We start from the raw sequence: 20,316 nt of genomic DNA, 5'->3' as shown, positions 1-20,316 counted from the left end.
CCCCCCTTAGAGGGACCGGCCTCGGCCCCCGGGCCCCCGGCAGGGACTGGCGTCCGCCCCCGGCCTCCCTCAGGAACGCTCGAGCGGCTCTTTCTGGGCGGGTGGCTGTGTGTTATTGTCCTTTTATCAATAACACTGGTGCAGGGAGGTTAACGCGATGCTTTGTTAAGAGTTTCGGTTCCCCAATTACCCGAACCTTGTGAACCCCTGGGTTGACGGGGCTGGGATGTGGCCGGGATAAACCACAGGACTTTATTGAAATGTCTTTGTCCTCCCCATAGGCTTTCCACATGAATGCTTTTATGTTTCTTCTTCCCTGGCACGTTAAAAATCTATATAAAGACCTTCATAGCTGACTTCAGTTCCTATCTGATAGGTGTCTCTGTTCTCTGAGACTTAGGATACACATTTTGAATTTGGTTTGGTGAGAGGCATCACCTCTGCAGATGGGTGGTGTTTGTTGGGTTGGGTTTATTTTTAGTTGTTCCATTTCTAGTTGAACTTTGTTGAAAAGAGAGCATTGGGATTATAGTGCCTTCACACCACTGGGTATTTCTGTACCTGTGATGCCTTTTATGCTTGAATTTAGCTTTTTTCCTTTCACTTGAATAATTCCTTTGTTCTTACTGTTGATTTTGCAGATGACACAACTGGTAAGCAAGAAGATGGACCAATTTCTGGGTGAGTCCTGAGGCTGTTTATTTATTATTACAGTACGTGCTGTAAAGATTGAGCCTTGTTAAGCATAGCTTCATGAGTGCTTTAGGGCAGTGATGTTGCCAGGAACAGCAGCCTGTCCTTTGCCCATCCCATGGGATCATCCCCAGCCACCATGCTGGGGCTGGCAGGCATTTATGAATGTGGAAGCTGAACTGGATCAGTGGACTGGTTTGATTTAAAACTAACTTTTAGCCCTTTTTTTCTCTCAGCAGTTAGTTTTAAATCAGATCTCTTTTCCAGTTTTAATTCCTGGGAGAAATGATGCCCTGAGGATTGGCTTTGTGCTGGCCTGGTGTTGGTAAAACTGACCTGTGCTTTAGTCTGGGAAAGGGTAAAACCTTGAACTTGGGTTAAAATCTTGACATGATCAAAGCAGCACATTCTGTGAGATCTCTCAAGTGGTGTGGCTAAGACTTGGAGATAAAACCAATGATCAGTTTGGCTTTCTGTGTGTGGAAGGGATTGTCGTCTGTCCTGGGTTTTAATTCCTTCCTGTTTGTAGCTGTGTGTTTTGCACCAGCAGAGCCTGGTCTCAGCACAGCATTACCTGTTTGCCATTTTAAATGTAACATTTTTCAGAAAGCTTGGTCTTCACGGGACTTTTGTGTACTCAGCCCCTCCCAGAGTTCAGTTCAGTGTTCATTGTCATTGTGGGTTCAGTGTCTGCAATGTTGAGGTTGTTACAGATACTGTCCTACTTCTCTGCTTGAAGAATGTGAAAACTTGTTCCAATAAACAAGTGGTAAAAATCATGGTATTGTTACCTAAAAACATCAAATGAGCTTTGTGAGAAGGAACAACTTTTAGACAGAAATTTACAGCTGATTTGCATAAATCTGCTTTTCCTTGTCACATTCATCTGAATGTAATTTTAGTTTACGAGCAGGACTAAAAATCTGAATTTTCAGCAACTGTCTCTAATAAATGCAAAATGCAGGAAGGAAGAATATTAGTGGCCATGCTGGCTCTCCTTTTTTTTTTTTTTTTCCCCTCTTTTTACTTTTTTCCCCATATTTCTTTTTTGCACAATGAGAATCTCCCTAAATGAAGAGCTGTGGGGTGTTTTAAGAAAAATAACTCTTTGTTTTCTCTGTTGTCAGCGGCTGCAGCTCCAGGGCTGCACTGCTGGCTTGTCTCGAGTGTTTGTCCCTAGCCAGGAAGCAGAGATCAGCAGAGTTTGGGATGCAGCATCCACTGACATTCCCTAGCCTGAGGGATGTGTTAAATGCCAGCAGGATGCTGTGCTGTCAGCAGTGCCCAGGATTATGTTGGCATTCTGGGGAAGTGAAATCTCTGGCGCGTTTTTCTGTGCCCAGATGATGCTGGGGACCTGTCAGATGGTTCATTCCTGGGAAGGAGAGAGGTTAGGGAAAGGCTTCTGGTTACCAAGTGTCTCTCTGAACTCCAGTTCATACATTTTAATGCACACCCACAGATGCTTCATGTGACTTGAAGCTGAAGGTAACACTTGTCACTCTTCCTGAACGCAGTCATCTCAGATTTTTAAGGAGATTCAGGGGTGAAGGTCAATGCTGAGTTGCTTGGATTGGGCATAAAGTTTTGGATCCATCTGAGAGATTTTCTCCAGTGGTCCATGCTTTGGTCCTCATGTCACAGCCTGTGTCTGCAGTGTGGAAATACCTGGAGGCTGATTTTCCCTCTGCCTTTTATACCTGAAGGTGTGTGCAGGTGCCACATCAGGAACCTGGCACCCATGGCACCTGTGCTTGGTCAGCTGCCCAACCTTCAGCCCTCTTTTTGATCTTGGCTTGATGAATTTCTTTGTACATGGGACTTTCCCAAAACGGGGCTTCGGTTACTGCTCAGATTGATTGTTCTTTGTTTAGCACTCAGGAACTCTCTGAGTTGTGTTACTTTGCCTTTCTTGTGTGGTGTCTCCTGTCCCTCTGAAGTGGCTTTAATGTGACTGGTATTTGGATTCTGTGAGATGTTGCCTGTTCCTTTTTGAAGACAATCCTGTGGATATTTAGTGTCCAATGTGGGGTTTTAAACTAATAACAACATCTCCACAAGGCACTGGTGGAAAATTTGATTTCCTTGGCCTGGGCTATTATAACCATCTCTCTTGAAAAAACTCAGAATTATTGAAGTTCTTTTAAGTTTTACCTATGACATTAGAGACCAATGACCTCTCTGTATTTCAGTTCTGTAACACTTGGCACACTCTTTTCTAGCGTGTGTACACCAATTCCACTTTCTTGCTTGGCCAGTACAGTAAACAATGTTAACATTTGAATAAATTCTTAAACTTGAGGTAAATCCAAACCTGACCATTGTTGCATGAGGACTAATTTGTAATGAGTGAGAAGAATGAGTGCATAATTATCTGACTTTCCTCTTGGAATTTTAACTTCTTGTTAATGTAAACTGTTTGTAGAAACACTAAAATCACTTTTTCCTTAATTTCTGTGGGACAGATACCTTTGCTGCTGACTAAATGCATGTGTAATTATTAGCATCCTTAAGGAGGAGGTGAAATTTTGCTTATTACGGTCTTATTCTTACCAGTTGTGATTGTGCCAAATCCGAGCTGAGCCAGCTGCCACTGAGCTGTTGAGTGCTGTCAGGTGCTCTCTGGATGTGTGAAACTGATTCTTCCCAGCAAAAGCAAAGCCAAGCCAGGAGGATGGATTTTTTTGTCAGGTAGTTGAGCAAATGCCAGCAGAAAAAACACACAAGAAGAATAAAGCATTGTGTGAAAGTCACCTGGGCACAGGCTTTAGAACTGTTTGTAGGTGACCCTCTAGGTTGGGCTTGTCCACTTTATTTTCTGTGTCATGGTCACTTTGTCTTCTCTGTCCCCTTCACCAGGCACACAGAATCTGCTCATCCTCTGCAGGATGCTCCCCAGGAGAGCCGGCCCGTCAACAACGAGGACAGAGAGATGTCCCAGCACGTACGTGTCCCACTGCCCACAGTGCACATGGGGGGGGATTTCTGTGCTGCTCAGCACTCCTGGGGAAAAACAGGAAGTGTAAAGATCCTGGTACTGCTTCATACCTTGTGTTTGCAGTGTTGGGATGTACTGCCAGCCATTCCCAAAGCCAGCTCCAGCAACAGCCTTGTCTTGTCATCCTGCCTTGAGTGGTGGGGAGGGAACCCTGGCGCAGGCACTGCTCATGCCCTCTCAGGGGGCAGATCAGGGTCTCTGATGCTGCAGTCTGGCAGGAAAAGCAGAACACAATGTGTTCCAGCTCAATTTTCAGTGTGACCACTCAAGAACTAGTAAAATACGGGAAACACTGGGATAGAAAGCCCAAAGTGCTGGGAATTGATTTTGATTCAGGCTCAGACCTCTTAGAATGCAGTCTAGTGGCTCAGTGCTGAAAGAGGAGGAGGAGGAGGGTTGCTTCTCCCCACCCTCCTCTCCTGGTCTCTTTGATGGGTTTGTTTTCTGCCACTGTTCTGCCACATCAAGAGGGTTCATGCAGGGTTCTGACAGACCTACGTGCTGTGGAAGAGGAGGGAGGGTGAGGCACACCTTCCTCATGTAGGGTGAGGTGTTAATTCAGCTTGTATTTCTCACAAAACTGCACTTGCTGGATATCTGGAAGATTTCTTTTCCTATTCCTTTACTTTTGTGCCCAGCACTGGGGTTGCACTGGAGTCAGATCTGTAAAGTGAAGTGGCCTGGGGGCTGATTGTGCTAAATCAGCCAAACCAAACTCTTGAGCAGCTCCCTACCACAGAAGTTGTGGTGAGAGAATATTTGCCTTGAAGTTCTTAGGGGAAACCTGGTGAATATATTTTGGTGGTTTTCATTTGTGGTTGTGTACTTTGACCATGGCCCTGTGAAGGAGGTGTGTAAGAAAAGCCCCAACTCTTTCAAAAAGAGTGGGGCAGAGGAACTGAAGGACGTGGTGAAATTCTTAGAACTGAGCTAACCTTCCCCACATTCACAAATATTACCCCAAATCTCGTGTAGAGCCAAATCTTCAAAGGACACTGGAGTTTCTCTGTGGGCAGCTGCCCATTGTTGTTGAAGGCTGTTCAAGAAGCTTCCTGAGATCTGGCTGTGCTGGAGAATTCTCAGTAGTATGTATTGATGAGCTGCTGTGTGATTCTGCTGTTGCAGGCCCTTCCCAGTGGTGAGGATGATGAGGATGACAGTGACAGTGACAGCGATGACGATGACGTGAAGGTTACAATTGGCAACATCAAAACGGGAGCGCCTTCCTACATGTGGGTACTGCTGGGTGTGGGGGGATTTGGGGCTGAGGGATCCCAGCATGTTGGGATGGAAGGTGGGGATGAGCTGAGAGCTGCTCTGGCTCCTGGGAGCAATGGCCAGAACACCAGAATGGAGCTGATGGGCAGCTCTGCCCTGCAATTGCTTGTTGGAGAATCCATCTGTAAAATGGGAATGATAATCCGTGGGGCTGCTGCTGGAAAATTAACTTACTAATTACTGGGTTCCCTGGGGCAGAATCAAAGGTGGGAAGTTCCATTTAACTCATCTGTGAAAACTTCCAGAACCAAAATCTGTCTTGCTAAGAATTTGCATAAGCTGTGAATTTACTAATTTCCAGCTGTCCGGTTTTTTGTGGCTCGGGAATGGCAAGGCTGGATTTGAGAAGCAGGAAATTACTTTTTACAACTCTGCCTAATGTGCATTGAATAAAAATAATAAGACAGCACTTTTGCTTGCTGCTAGCAGCCTTCCTCTTACACAAACGACTTACCTGTGCTTTGCTGCATATTCTAATTTTTCCACTTTATGGATAATTTCCTTCTCTTGTTGTAGAGGTGGTTTCACTCTGATGGATGACTCTGAATAGCAAACTCAGGTGAACTAAAGCATCTCCTGAAGGGTGTCAGGGCTTGAATATATTTTGCATGAGAATCTTCAGCCAAGTAATTTGTTCAAATGCCAACGTAGTGATTCTTTTCCAATAGGGGAACTCCTATGAATCTAAACTTAAAAACGGGTAGAGGCTATGGAGCATCAGCTTCAGGTATTGCTGTTATTTTTATCCTTCACCTTTGCAATATTTCACCTACCTGGCACTGACAGCTGCAGCAGCTGCAAATTTTGCTCTGTTTGGAAGGATATCGAATTAGTGTGAACCAGGAATAGGATTTTCCTAAAAATCAGTGCTCCCAGCACAGTCTGAGGGGCCAGAATGCAATGAGTGATTTAATTACCCATCACTGAGCAAGGTGATTATAATTCTGTTTAAACTAGGAAAAAAAATCCATTGAGTGATAGTTTTATAGTAAAACCCCAGAATATTTCTAAACTATATTGTTGCACTGGGGCTGAGCATTCCAGCCCTGGAGAAGTACTGTAACTCAGTGTCCTGAGCTACTTGCAGTGTAAGATGCTAAAAGAAACAAACTCTGGTCTTGAAAATCAGCTCTGCATATTTGGCTGCTGAAACTTTCCCCACCATTCAGTTTGGTTTCTCCTGTAAATTGAGTCTTGGGTTCTGTCCTTCCACATGTGTGACTGTCCTTTTGTGGGCTTCATCTGCTTCCTTCCACTAGTTGCTTTATCCAGATGAGTTACCTTCTGATTGAGAAAATAAGAACAAATTCCCCTTGAAGGTTCTGTACCTGACAGATGTTTGCAGACTTGTTTTAGTCCACTAAAGACTGATCCTGAAAAAGCCTCTTGTTAGGAGAAAATGTGTCTGTCTTGGGAGGGGAAAATAAATACTTTGCCTGGGAAGAAAAATAATTTTACTTTATTTCGGTTTCACTTGGGGTAAATTTCGTGCATGTCCTAATGATTTACTCTGCCTGTAGTGCCAATCTGGGTTGAATTCACTTCTCTGCTGTTCAGCTGCAAGTGCTGCACACCCTGTTTGTTTATGGAGTGACTGGAGTCCTTTTATTAAAAAGCTGATTGTGGTTACCTACGTGCTGTGAAGCCAGTGATTAATTTACTGCAGTGCTTTGTTTTTGCTGGAATAATTTGCTGAGCAAATGAAGGGATTAAAGGCATTGCATTAAAATTTGTAACAGTCTCTCTCTCCCCAAAGCCAAATTGCAGCCCAAAGGTATTGACTTGGATGCTGCAGGGAATATAAATGGATTGCCTGTGATAGAAGTGGATTTGGATTCATTTGAAGACAAACCATGGAGGAAACCAGGTGGGGTCTCACAGTTCCTTGTGGTAAATATTTTCTGCAGTTCCAGTTGTCTCTCTTTATTTTCACATGTAATTTCTGTCCATTTATTGTTGCCAGGGAACAGGGAAGCTGGAACAATGTGTGTTGCTCAGCTTCTGATGCCTGGCTAGACAATCAATGGCATTTACTGATTGAATGAGCCATGCTCTACCTAAAATTGGGTTGCATTTATTCTAGTAATTGAACTTCCCTAAAGGGAACAGCTATTTTTTTTAAATGGTCTACTTTATTAATTCCCTACTTCCTGAGAACATTGCACTGATACCGATCCAATAATGTGTGGCCTTAAAGGCAGCTGAGTGGGGTCAGGATTTGGATGTTGATGTTGTTTGTTCTCCTCTTCCTGTGCAGGAGCTTGTTCTGTGTGCCCTGGCCAACCCCAGAGTTGTCCCCATGGTCCCTCCTCATCTGGGTCCTGGGGCTGCCCACACTTACTTGTGTAAGGGAGATTTTTCCTCTTAGAGCTGTAGGATGCTACAAATCAGCTGCTGTTTTTCTTCTGATACAAAAGTAATTGAAGGAATAAGACATCCAAATTTTTGCAGTGCCACTCTCATAAAACGTGTTCTCATGAAATGTCATCTGAAACAAAAAGTCACTTTTCTCAGCAATCATTATTCTCCCTGCCAGCCCCTGTATTTCATCTGTCTTTCAGCAATGTTGCTGTGCTGAGTAAGTAGTGCTTTCCTGAGGCTGCCTGTGGTGTGGGCTGGGTATCTCCTGCCCACATGAAGGGCGGTCCAGTGCTAATAACTCCATGGGCATGTCCAGGTATCCAACCAGCCCTGAAGCACCCTGCAGGCAGAATGGAACAGAAGCTTTTCTTCTGCAGGGATTTCTGCTTGATTGCGAAGTCAGAAAGAGGGGAATGGGAAGAAAGTGAGTTAGAAAGAATACAATGAAGTTCAAAGATAAAGCATGGTTGTGGTCATGCTGACATCCCTGGACCAAACTAGAGCCAGCTGGCCCTAAAACAGTGTTGGAGTGCAATAGAGGGAAGATTTCTGCAGAGCTGTGTGGTCTGTAAGTTTATTTTAGATAGCAAATAGCTGATTACTCAACAGCCTTTCAAGTTTATATCCTTTACAGTTAATTGTTCAGCAGCTTGGTATCTCTTTGAGTGAGGGAGAGGAAGAAGAAATCCTGTGTGGAAGAACTGATAGAGGTCTGAAATAGAGGCTGATAAAATCGATAAGTAAATGTCGTGTTGCTGAGTCGGTGTGGATGCACTTTGCATGTTTGGGTGGTACAACAGGAAGAGTGGCCAGCCCAGGAGATAAACCCACTGCTTAGACCTCACAGTTAAACCAAGCTCAGCATGGACAGAATTTTGCTTAGCTCTTCTAGCATCTCTTTGTTTTGAAGTTGGTCTGTGTAGGAATATCTTTGCGTGGGGGATGTTTGAGGGACACCTCAGCGGGGCAGGAGGTGCTCTGTACTGCTTCCTGCTGGGATCTGAGAGGTGGGAGGGGTGCTCCTGGAATTACTGCAGCTGGGATTGCCCCTCTGCATCTCTGTGTTCTTGGCAAGTAGTTTGTGGTCACCTCTGTTATTCAGAAGTGCTCGTGCTGAATTGGCACATTGCACAGGAGACTGGCAGTATGAGATAAAACTCTGGGATCACTAATTAGGGTTATGACTGAACTGTAATTACTTGTGTAGTCTGGGATGTATCAATAAAAACCTTCCACTTTAGCTGTCTTTCATGAAACGGGCGAGCCTCAGAGTCTCCTCTCAAAACAGCAAAGGCAGTGCTGGTCAGGAGAGGAATGTGTGGGCTTAGCTCTGCCAGGAAAAAGGTTCTGTGGCCCCACCCCATTTTTTTGGTGGGGGCTGGAATTGTCACTCCTGTGCTATGCCCAGCACTCAGCTCATGTGGACAATTGGAAGAAACCAGTCTGAAAAAATCAGGCTGATGAGCAAGTGATTGCAGGGAGCTCCCAATGGCCTGTGGAGGTGCTGTGCTGTGTGTCCAGGGGGTCCCACTGCTGCTCAGGCCATGTCCCCTTCGCACCCAAGGTGCAGCCACTGTCCCCTCTGTGGCACCCACAGCTTTCTGACAGGGAAAGGCACAAGCTGGGTTCTCTGGAAAATTTTTGTTACCTTGACCCTTTATTTAAGCAGTTAAAGGGACAGCTTGAGAGTGCAAGTGTGCAGAACCCCTGTGCTAACTCCTGCTCCCTCTGCCAGGTGCTGATCTTTCCGATTACTTTAATTATGGATTCAATGAAGAAACATGGAAAGCTTATTGTGAAAAGCAGCGGCGGCTTCAGCTGGGGCTGGACCCTGCTCCTCCCATCAGCACTGAGAACAAGATCACGGTGGGTGACGTGTGTGACTCCTGCTCCTGGCTCCAGGAAAGCTGGGACTGTGTTTATAACACAGACATGAGGGTGTAAGAGCAGGAGATACCCCAGTTCTGAACTGTTCTGTGTCCTTTCAGTGAGGAGAAATACAAAAATGAATCTTCAAAGATTAAATCTCTGTTGAAAATCTTTTCTGTATGGAAGGAATAGTTCCATCAGCCTGGCAGGTTTGAACCACTACAGCAGCAAGATTGGAGTGAATTTCCAGGTGACTGAGGTTACCCAGCTCTAGGGATGTCTGCTTGGAAAACCCTCTGGATGAGAGAAGTGCAGGGAGGGGAGCTGGGCCCCCAAGGGCTGTTTTGCTCGCTGCTGCAGTGGTGTGGCTGCCTTTAGTGTTTGCAGACTGCTTTGGCCATCAACCTTTGCAGGAGTCCATGGTGGCCGTCAGAACTTCAGCCAAATTGTCGGGACAGCAAGTATTGCTCATTCCAGTTTTGCCTCCATGGAAAATGATATGAGTTTAATAAACTCATAACAGGACTTCTAAGGAGAGACAGTGGACAGCCAGATGAGGCTGGAATGGCCACTAGCTGACAGAAATGGCTGTGCCTTGACTGAAGATTAGTCTGGCTGGCAGGAGCCCTGGGACTGTTCCTTTTCTTTTGCTGAGGGTTAATCTCTGGTGCTCCATCCGTCAGCAGGGAAGAACTGGAAATGCTGAAAAAGAAGTGGAAAACAACATCATCAAAACAGAGTTCAAAACAGACTTCCTGGCCCTGGTGGGAGGACGAATGAAGGCTGGGCCTCCTCCCAACAGGTAAGAGAGGAGCATGTTCTTCATGGGGGCATCTGGGAACCACCTGGGCCGTGCCTGAGTCTCCTCAAGCCTCAAAGAGAAGCTTTTAAGCTTGGCAGGAAGCTGCTGTGGTCACTTATTCAGTGTCACCTCCAGCAGTGCAAGCTCTGCCTGCCCATTCCCCTCCTTGGCACAGGGAGGGAATCCTGTATCCCAGCTGATGGGACACATCTCTGGGAGTGGAAGGAGCCAGGCAAACGCCTCAGCTTTGAGGGCTCACACTGCTGACATTGCTTGTGCTTGCTTGGCTTATTCCTACTCCCACGATGTTAATCTTTGCCTCCTCAAGTGGAAGTGGATTACGAGTTTGGCAGAGGATAAGAGGAGCTGTTGGTTCCTGAGCCTGTGTGCGACGCTGCTGGATGTGTGGTAAAACAACTGAGTCACTCTGAGGGGCAGCCTCTGCTGGGGAAACCACTTGGCCCTTAGGAGATCGATGGGGTTTTATCAAAAGCTTCAGAAAAACACACCAGACGAGCCAGAGCTTTGGGCTCGGGATGTTTCTGTTGCTTCATTCACAAAACAGCTTTTGCACACCTGCCTTGCAGAAAGCAGCCCTGCATCCCAGCTTTACTCCTTGTCTGGGAACCAGCTCTGTGCTTCAAGGATGAGCATTAAAGCTCTGCTCAGTGTGTTGGATTTGAGCACTTCGGGGGCATTTCTGTCCCAGTGTGTAATCCCTGTTTTTACACCTATTTGTGGTGGTCCTTTGGATCACATTTCTGGGTGTTCAGAGATCCCAAACTCACCCCTGCTCACAGGGAAGTTGTTCAGGAATGCAAACGGGCTTCTCCTTGGCTTCTTGTCCAATTTGAGAGATGTTTCCCTGGTGGGGAAGAAAGCATGAAAGAATCTGCTGACAGCAGGGAAAATTGCTCTTTCTGGTGCTTCTGAGCCTGAAAAGATGCCTGTGCTTTGTACCAGGAAGCTGGGTGGGACCATTGATGTCATCGGGGGCCAGGCAGGCACGATCCGGAGGGTGGAGGGAAGACGCCGGGATAAACACGCCTCGGAGGAGAACCCCATTCAGGTAAAGCTGCTGTGCTGCCTCAACAAGCTGCTGATTTTACTGCACTTCCAGGGAACCCTGGGCAAATGCCTGTGTGTTCCTGACCTTGTGTGTTCCTGACCTTCTGTGTCCCAGTCCATACCTGCAGAGCAGCAGGTAATACGTTGACCCTGTTGAGGTGTGTGCATGGATTGTTCCATTCTGCAGGCTCAGTTAACTTCTGGCTTAAAAACTTGGTCTTGCTAGGAGCCAGATTTGTCCTTTAAAAGTCTTCCCTTTGGAATGGTAAGGCCTGAGTTCTTTCCTCATCAGCTCTCCCAAAGTATTCCTAGGACTGTGCAGCTGGGAATCTCTTACGTGGATTATTCCTTTCCCCTCCACTGTGGGGTTGGAATCTTCAATTCTGCAGTGAAGGGTTTGTACCTGGGACTGATGGGTTTTTTTGCTTTGAAGTAACATTTAGTCTCAAATCATTTGGTGCAGCCCGTGCCTCAGGCTGAACCTGGGCCTGTGTTACTGGATCTTGTTCCTTGTAAGAAATGGAAGCCTGGGTTTAAAGCTGGTCTCGTTTCTGGGCGTGCCTGGCCAGTGTGTGACCATGATGTTCTGGCTGGCTCCTAGGCAGGAAGCTGCAGGGTCTGAGGACCATGTACCAAACCCCCTTCTCTTAACCACCTTCCTCCTGCCAACCACTGCTAACTTGCCAGAAAAGCCCAAATGTGGAACTTTCCTTTTCTAGGTGCCGTTGCTGGGGTTTTTTCCTCCATGGTTTTGTGGTCCGTTTATTTTTTTAGTGATCAGTTTTCCAGATTTTGCCAACAAGAAGAGTTTGCCTTAGAGACAGAATTTGCTGGGAAAGGGTTGTTGTTCCTCCCCCTGAGGAGCACTGACAGCTGCACTTCAGGTCACTCTGGTGCTTCTGCATATTGGTCCCTCTTCCAGGCATGGCCACACCCCTGTTGTGGTGATGCTGCCAGCACTGTGAGGTCCCTGCTGCAGCAGCAAAGGGATTAAAACGCTCTCTTCTCATTCCTCTGCCCCCTAAGGTCCTGGGAGACCATGGAAGCAAGCCACAGCCCCCCCAGCAGCCCCAGCAGCCTTCCCAGCCCCAGCAGCCTCCTCAGCAGCAGCCATTCGCTCCACCAGCAGGGCCTCCGCCTCCCCCACTCGCTGGGCCTCCTCCTCCACATTTCCTTCACCCTCCTCCTCCAGTGACTTCTGTTCCACCTCCCCTGCATCCTCCGGGTACGTGTTCACTCCATGGAATGTGAGCTGGGGTGTCCCAGGCTTGGAGCAAATCAAAGGTTTAAGGGTTCAATGCCGTGGGATGGTTGAGCAGTCAGGGAACAGGTCCTTACCCCTGCCCCTGGCCAGGCTTTGTTTAGTCTCCATCAGCCTATTTAATATTTGCCTTGAATACTTAAAAATGGCAGCTGATCCTTGAAAAGAAACCTCTGGGCTTTGTTTCCATGAGGGAACCTTCCAATGCTACTGATGCATTTGCTTTATTGATAAATGTAAAGAAGCAGGTTCCTGTTTCTCTGGAGGAAGCTGAGGACTGGTGCTTCTGGCTTAAATATGCCAGGCTGAAGTGAGGGGGCCTCACTCTGAGCTTCTCCTGGTCCTGGAGCAGCAGCCAGGCTCTGGAGAAGGCACCAGGAGTACTTTGTGCAGTTAACTCCTGCCTGAGGAGCATTTGCTGAAGCACTCACTGGTTCTTTTCCTGATAACTTTTCCATGATAGCTTTTCCTACTGCCTTACGTTAAAATGCTTGGCAAAATCAGGATGGACACACTGGACTGGAACCTGCAGCAGGTTCTCCTCTCCAGCTCCTTCAGTTGTTCTGAAGACCAAATCAATTGTTCATGTGTTGACACTTAGAAAAGGAATTCTCCAGTGTAAGAGAACAGCAACACTGTAAGTTATAATGTAAAGGTAAAGAGATCATTATTTGGGAAAATCACGTCATTTATGGGCTAATTCCTGCTTAGTAGCACCCATTTTTCTGCTGCTCTCTTTGCTCCAACACGTGAGATTTATTCAAAAGTGTGCTTTGAGGTTTAGCTTGAGGTACAGAGAGGCCATGAGGTACAGAGATGCCATGAGGTACAGAGAGGCCACGCTTTCCCTGTTGTCCTCACTTGTTTTCCCTGCTTATTTCCACAGGCCTGCCACCTCCAGGTCCAATTCCAGGTAGGTGTTACCTTGTTAATGACAGCAGCAATTTTGATCACACAGGTTCAGAGCATTTGGGCTAAGTAACATGAGATAGGATGGCACTAGTCTAGAGCACAGTTAACTTAAGACTAATAAACTCCAATTGAGCACTGAACTTGAGCTGCTTATCTTCTATTCTGACATAAATCTGTAGGTCAGAATAGAGCTTGTTTGTTACATTCTGATCAGAATGCAATGTGTCTGCATCCCAAGAACCACTTTTCCTCCACAGGGCTGTAGGGGTTTAATTGTTACTCCTTGATGAATCTTAGGTTCAATATTTATACCCAAAATAGAATGTAGTTTTTGCTTTGTTTTTCTTCCCATACCCCTACAGAACTAACATAGCTTTAGGGTATGAATTTTGGGAGGAGATACTACCCTGAAGGAAAATTATTCTATTTCAAACAGGGCCTTGTTTAGAGTAAAAAGATGCTTTAATGGCTTTTAACTGTGAAAGCACTTGTGGAACTGGAAGATCTTGGTGCTGATTTACCCTTCTGTGTGTTTAGGGTTGTTCCCACCTCCTCTGGCACCACCACCAGCTCTCCTCATCCCAACCTTGGATGGGTAAGACCACAGCTGGGTAAGACCACGCCATGGGAGCAGCTCCCCTGCAGGGAGGAAGGGAGGAGAACAGGTCCAAAATCAGTGCTGGGGATGCATGGTCTGGTCTTGGGTTGGGGTGGGGGGTGAGAGCAGAGTCTGTCAGGAATCCTCTGTGCATTCACCTGAATTTGTCATATTCAAGGCACAGGAAGGAGCCAGTAAAACCTAGGCAAAGCCTAAAGTAGCTGATGGCATGATTTGTTACTGCAGATGCTTTCTCTGAAGATGCTCCAGGTAGTTTGTGAGCAGCGGTGCTTTCCCAGGGCAAGCAGTGGGATTATGGCAGGTTTGGAAGTTCTGGCAAAACCCCTGAACACTTCTGGTAGTGAGATTCCCATAAGGATGTTCCACAGACCTCCAGGAAAAACGGGATGAAGCTGCAGCACAGCCAGACCTGTGGGGGTCCCTGATGTCAGTAACTCACCCCCTTTTCTCTCCCAAAGGCAGCCAGCCAGCTACAACAACAGGCAGCCGCCTCCCTTTGGCTACAACTCTGCAGGTGAGCACTGGGCAGGACATATCCAGCTGCTGCTCTCTCTCCTCTCTGGTTTTTGGAAGCCCAGGCTTTTCTGGGGCTGACACACATCCTGTCTGCTCCAGCTCCAGGGTCTTGCTGTGTCCCACACAATCCCAGTCAGGAGCACGTGCTGGGTTTGCTGCACTGAGTGTTGTGCAGGTGTGGTGATGCAGTTTTGTGGCTGAGTGCTAAGGCTCAGGGCACTGTTCCAGTGCAGATTCCCAGCACAGAGCACCTTCCCCAGTGCCTCAGCAGTGTGTTCTGCCTGTTTGCACACACACGTGCTCACCCTCACTCACACTCTCCTTTTTCTCCGCCCTCAGGGATGAGCACAACCAACTACTGAGCTTTTGAATCCCTCCTCCCCCACTTCACCCTCTCCCTTGCCTACAGGCACCATCTCCTGTGGTTTTGTAATGGGAGAGGCAGTGCCAGCATTTCAGCAGGTTCCCTTCCCTGGTGCAGCCCTGGCAGTGCTGTGTTCTCTCCCAGTCCTGTAGTGACCAGCTCGGAGTGGCTCCTCCTGGCTGTGCTGAGCTCTGCGGTGCCTCCCTGCAGGACAGGGCTGGAGGAGTGGCAGTGCCAGCCCTTCCCAAAGAGAGGAGCCTCCAGTGCTGCCAGATGTGGCACTGCTGTGGGATACGACCTCGCTGGTCCAGCTGGCCACATCTGTCTGGCAAGTGCTGGTGGCTCTGGGCTCCCCAGGTGACATCCTTCACTAGCAGCTGGTGCCCCTGGTCCCCCCCAGGTGCCACCATAGACCAGCAGGTACCTGGTGGGAGGTGGGACCTTGTACAGGTGACCAAGAGCCCAGGGCTGACAGAGACTGCAGTGCTGCCTGTAAATATTTGCTCTTGTGCTTTCCTCAGGGAGGAATTCCCTGTTCTCAGCAAACTGCTGGAAGTGAAGGGAAGGGCAGGAGGGAGCGGGGCTGTTGTCTCCTTGGATCCAGCTGTACTGCCAGAGGGGATGCTGGGGATGCTCTGGATGACGGAGGGTTCTGCTCTCTGGCTGCAGATTCAGGTTTCATCAGCTATCCCCCCATCTCCACGTCCCACACGCCCTGGGTGACCACGGTGGACAAGGGCACGAGCAGCTCCAGCAGCAGCCACTGGGAATATTCGGGCTCCAGGCGGGAGAGGGAGCGCGAGCGCGAGCGGGAGCGGGACAGGGAGCGAGACCGGGACCGCGACCGCACCCCGACCACCAGTGAATACAACAAGTGAGTGCTGCCCTCCTGCTGCTCACCCTGGGCAGCCCTGGGGCACCTTGGGGTGTCTGGCCAAGGGCTGGGTTATAGAGGACACCAGCTGAATTCTCTGAAATGTCTGGGAAGAGCTCCTTTGGATCGATAACTGCAGCACAGACTAGGAGCTGTGTCACTGGCTGATTTGCTGTCTCTGGGTCTGGGGTTTTTTGTTTAAATCCAGCAGAACCAGTTCCTCTTGCTCTCCCACACGGCCAAGCAATGAAATAGCCCCTCTGTGTTTACTCCTCAGTGTTTCACAGCTCAGTGTGAAGCACTGGCTGGAGGAGCTGCTGCTTCTTGTCTTCTAAATGTCACCTTCAGATCAAAGGACAAACAGCCTGCTCTGCTCCGCTCTCCTGTGGGGCTGGGAGTGCCATTCCCTGGGAGTCAGCCAGGAAATGGGAGCAGAACTGGAGAGACCACCTTGGTGGGAGCTGCTGTGACCTCAGCTGACAGCAGTGCCGGGAGCACTTGGGAAAGGAAAGGAGGCTTGGAGCCTCCCTGTGTTGATCTAAGGTGGAGGCTGGGCCGCAGAGACTTCCCAAACCCATCTCTTTGGTGTTCAGTCAGCAGCAGCGTCGGTGTTTTGCAGGCTCCAGGCTCAGAAATGCCAATAATCATTCTAAACATTATCAGAATGTGCATTCCTGGCACAGGGTGGGTGCTTCCTGCCAGGGAGCTTCCCAGCCCAGGGAGGGAGCAAACAGGGCAATGTGCTCCTAATATTTTTTTTTCCTTTACAAGCTTGTGGGCACTGTGGATGGGAGTGGGGGAAAAGAGAACAGAACACAAACGTGCTAAAAATTGGAAGAGCTCAGACTCCCCCACTTCCTGATCCATGCTGGAGCCAAGGCCTGGGATGAGCACTCCTGAGCACATTGTTGGCATTTCTGGGTGGTGTGGAGCACGCTGGTGCAGGTCAAAGCAGGGCAAGTGGCCGTGCAGTCTTTTGGAGCACTCCCAGCTGATTGATCCTGGATATTTATTTGTCCAGCTTGTTTCCAGGAGTGTCAGAACAATGTTTCTGACTTCCTTTCTCCCAAGTCTGAGTATTGTTCCCACAGAGGGACTTGTTAACCCTTCAGATTTTGGCTTTCAGGAATTGAACAGGGAGGTGTAGAGAGGAGTGTGGGATGTGTCTCAATTTGGGGTACACCATGCCCACTCCTGGGGATTGAATGAGGTGCTTTCAGCAGGTACAGAGGTGCAGACAGAAAGCTGTGCTCACAGCTGGAGGTTTTGAGCTTGTGGGGAAGAAATCAGCCCCTTTACACAAAAGGATGAGAGGTTATGTGGGGTGTCTGTGCTGAGGGAAGCCCAGCAGCGGCGGGGGAGAGCGATGAGAGGAGCGTGTGCGTGCTGCGTTCCTGCTGCAGGCGTTTCAGGAGCACCGCCGGGCAGTCAGAGGTGCCTGATGTTGTTGGTGACAGGGGTTCCAGCCCCAGCCGGTGGCTCAGGCCCAGGGGCCGTGTCCCTGTGCCCACGTGTCCCTTGTCCCCGCAGTGACGACGAGCGGTACCGCTACTACAGCCGCGAGCGCAGCTACGACTTCGAGCGCGATTACCGGCGCAGCCGCGACCGCAGCCGCGAGCGCGAGGAGCGGCACCGCGAGCGCCGCCACCGCGACAAGGACGACAGCAGCAAACACAAATCCTCCCGCAGGTCAGTGCCGCGGTGCTGGGCGGGAACTCCGCCTTCCTGGGGTGAAATGTCAGCCTGGCTCATCCCAGCTGCCTCTGTCCCAGAGCCCTGGGCAGGAGGAGCCCTGTGGGACAGGCGAAGGAGACCTCGGTGTTGTGAGTTCCCAGCTGGCAGCGTGATGGGTGAAGGAGGGATTGAGCTGGGCTCAACCTCCCACAAGAGCTCCCATCTTAACAAAAGCACTGAGCTACACAAGGGGAAGTGACAGAAGCATCAGCTTTTGGTCCTGCTGCTCCTGCTCACCAGGGCAGAGCTCACAGAATCAACCAGGTTGGAAAAGTCCTTTAAGATCATCAAGTCCAACCTGTGACCCAACACCAGCCTGTCACCCAGACCATGGCACTGAGTGCCACATCCAGCCTTTCCTTAAACATCTCCAGGGACTGTGACTCCATCACCTCCCTGCACAGCCCAATCACTCCTTCTGTGAAGAGCTTCCTTCTGCCTGCACTCAGAAATTGCCTCTTGAGCAGAAGCAGCAGAGCTCTTGCCCAGAGCCTGATGGTGAGGGGTGTGATGGTCCACACAAAGGTGAAACATCTGGGGCAGAGCAGCATGTCCTGAAATCACAGCTTTTCTGCAGAAAATGGATTTGCAACAGATGATCTTCCTGGGAGAGCAGTCTCAAACAGCAGCTCTGCTCTCTGGGCTGAGGCAGGTTCTCTGCTCAGGTCCTGTGTCACTTCACATCCCATTAACAACTTGAGCAGAACTGCTCTTGCTCTTTCTTCTTGATCCTTCACCTCCCTTCTTTTAGGTGAAACTCCAGTCAGCTCTGTAGGTAATTACCCTTATTTTGAAACTGGTATCAGAAAAACTCCTATGTAGTGACTGGAGGAAAAAGGCTGTTTCTGTCCTTAAGGAGGTGAGTAAATTTTCAAGAAAGGACTCATTGCTGAAGGCTTGGAAGCAAAATGATAGGAAGAAAGACGAAGACCATAATAAAAATTGAATACAGAACAACTGGAAGCTGAGCTGGTGCCAGACAAGTCATTGGCTTTAGGGTTATTCCTCAGCTTCCTCTAGTCAGAATTGAAACCTTGGAGTAGATACCTCACTGTAGGAATCCCTGTCCATGGTCCCCTCCAGCCCAAACCATTCTGGGATTCCCTGCTTGAGGCACACTGAGATTTGAGCCTGTTTGAGGTACCTGCAGATGAAAGGGTTTCATTTCCAGTTTCCTGCAAACTGAGCAGTCTGAAGGAAATCACTGACGCTGGTTTCGGTATTAAAGGACAGTCACACTGTCCCAGCATAAACCCCTGACACATCAGCCACGAGGTGGCTGAAGGTGTTTTGTGGAGAGGCAGCAGCCTTTTATTTTTCCCTATTTTTTTTGCCTTTAATGACTGTGAAACCATTTATTAAACCAGTCAGAAAATTACTTGAAGCCAGGAGCTTTTCAGCCAGGTTCAGCCAGTTCTGTGTCTGCTGCTAAACTGGAATTCCAGCTGTGCCAAGAATTTGTCTCTACACCTGATGGTGTCCCTGCTCATGTGCCTGCACAGTCACAGTTTATCCTGGGATAAATTGATCTGCTCGTTCCTGTGCTCTGGGCTGTGCTGTAACTCTGCCACCTTCACACCACAGTCAGCTCCCGAGAGCTCGCTTGGTTTGAACCTGTGAGAGAAGAAGCAGAAAATCTCCTCCCAGGAGGGGCCAAACCAGAGCTCCCCCTTTTCCTGGAGGGAGGCAGAGCTGCTGCTGGGGCTGTGTTGGATGCATGGAGCAGCTGGCAGGGCACAGGCTCAGGGCACGCACAGCCTGCTCAGGCCTCCCTCTGCCTGGGATTGCTCCCACATCCCAGAAATTCTGTGTAAACATTCCCAGTTATCCACCCACATCTGGAAAACTCGGTGAGGAGATAAAGGAGTTCTAAAGCACAAAGTGAAGAGCCAGGTCAGGTGTGAGTCAGCAAAAGTAGGAACAGGATCTGCCTCCCATGGGGAAACTCACATTTCTCTCGCTCCACTGCTCCCTTTGCTGCCTTTAGTCCAGGGATTTCCCCAAGATGCTCGGAGGAGTGAAAGGTTCAAACACGTCTGGGGTTCAGGACTCCTCCTCCTCTCAGCCTCGGTGCCGTGTCAGAACCGCTGGAGCTCCCTCCGGAGTGGAGGAACACCAAGGTGTTCCTATGGACACTGCCAGGAGTGGCTGTGGCGGTGTGTGACGGTGGCAGTGTGTGATGGTGTGTGACAGTGGCAGTGTGTGATGGTGTGTGACGGTGGCAGTGTGTGATGGTGTGTGACGGTGGCAGTGTGTGATGGTGTGTGACGGTGGCAGTGTGTGATGGTGTGTGACGGTGGCAGTGTGTGATGGTGTGTGATGGTGGCAGTGTGTGACACTGTGGGCGGGGGGGGGCACTGTGTGACACTGTGTGCCACTGTGTGGCAGTGGCAGTGTGTGGCACTGTGTGACACTGTGTGACACTGTGTGGCAGTGGCAGTGCTGATGCTGCAGGTGCTGTTGGCACAGCCCTTCCCAGAGCAGCCCCACGCTGGATTGGATCATCCCAAAAAACCCCGCGGTGCCCTGGGCGCTGCTGAGGTGGCTCCTGTTGGTGGGATCAAAGCCCCCGTGCCCATCACTGGGTCCCTGCTGTGGCAGGGCTGTGTCTGATGTCACTTTGTCCCCTCTGTTCCCCACTCAGGAAGCAGCACGAGAGCGAGGAGGGCGAGAGCCACCGGCGCCACAAGCACAAAAAGAACAAGCGGAGCAAGGAGGAGAAGGAGGCCAGCGAGGACGGGGCCCAGGAGGGCGAGGAGCAGGACACCAAGGAGTGAGCCAGGCCCACCATCGGCCCTCGGCAGGAACTCACTCCTGTGGAACCAGCATGGCATTGGTGATGTTTTGGTTAGGGGGGGGGTGGTTTTTTTTTATTATTATTTTTTACTTTTCCAAGGGAAGAGGCTGACTGGGCAAGCCGTGGCACAGCCGGCAGGGCCTCGGGAGCTGAGGCGGCCCGAGGCTTTT

The 20,316-nt window shown here is 49.2% G+C and overlaps 1 protein-coding gene across 2 annotated transcripts; it reads left to right on the top strand.

Moving 5' to 3' along the window:
• Positions 1-119: 119 nt before the first annotated feature.
• On the top strand, positions 120-20,309 carry LOC103617929 (pre-mRNA 3'-end-processing factor FIP1). Of its 2 annotated transcripts, none has more exons than XM_017737548.1 (15): positions 120-681; positions 3,553-3,637; positions 4,817-4,923; positions 5,638-5,696; positions 6,726-6,836; positions 9,066-9,198; positions 9,879-10,001; positions 10,965-11,070; positions 12,096-12,294; positions 13,217-13,243; positions 13,780-13,837; positions 14,320-14,375; positions 15,411-15,615; positions 17,146-17,304; positions 19,994-20,309. In XM_017737548.1, exons 2-15 carry the CDS (start codon positions 3,626-3,628, stop codon positions 20,124-20,126), a joined length of 1,488 nt encoding a protein of 495 aa, XP_017593037.1. In that variant the 5' UTR covers positions 120-681; positions 3,553-3,625; the 3' UTR covers positions 20,127-20,309. The 2 variants fall into 2 exon arrangements, with proteins under 2 accessions (XP_017593037.1, XP_017593036.1); XM_017737547.1 differs by lacking the exon at positions 120-681 and adding an exon at positions 3,264-3,384.
• Positions 20,310-20,316: the final 7 nt, after the last annotated feature.

Source organism: Corvus brachyrhynchos, unplaced genomic scaffold (assembly GCF_000691975.1).
Source record: "Corvus brachyrhynchos isolate BGI_N302 unplaced genomic scaffold, ASM69197v1 scaffold346, whole genome shotgun sequence".
In the NCBI taxonomy this organism is placed as follows: domain Eukaryota; kingdom Metazoa; phylum Chordata; class Aves; order Passeriformes; family Corvidae; genus Corvus; species Corvus brachyrhynchos.
Note: the sequence above shows the minus strand (reverse complement) of the source record. Positions and strands in the feature narration are given on the sequence as shown.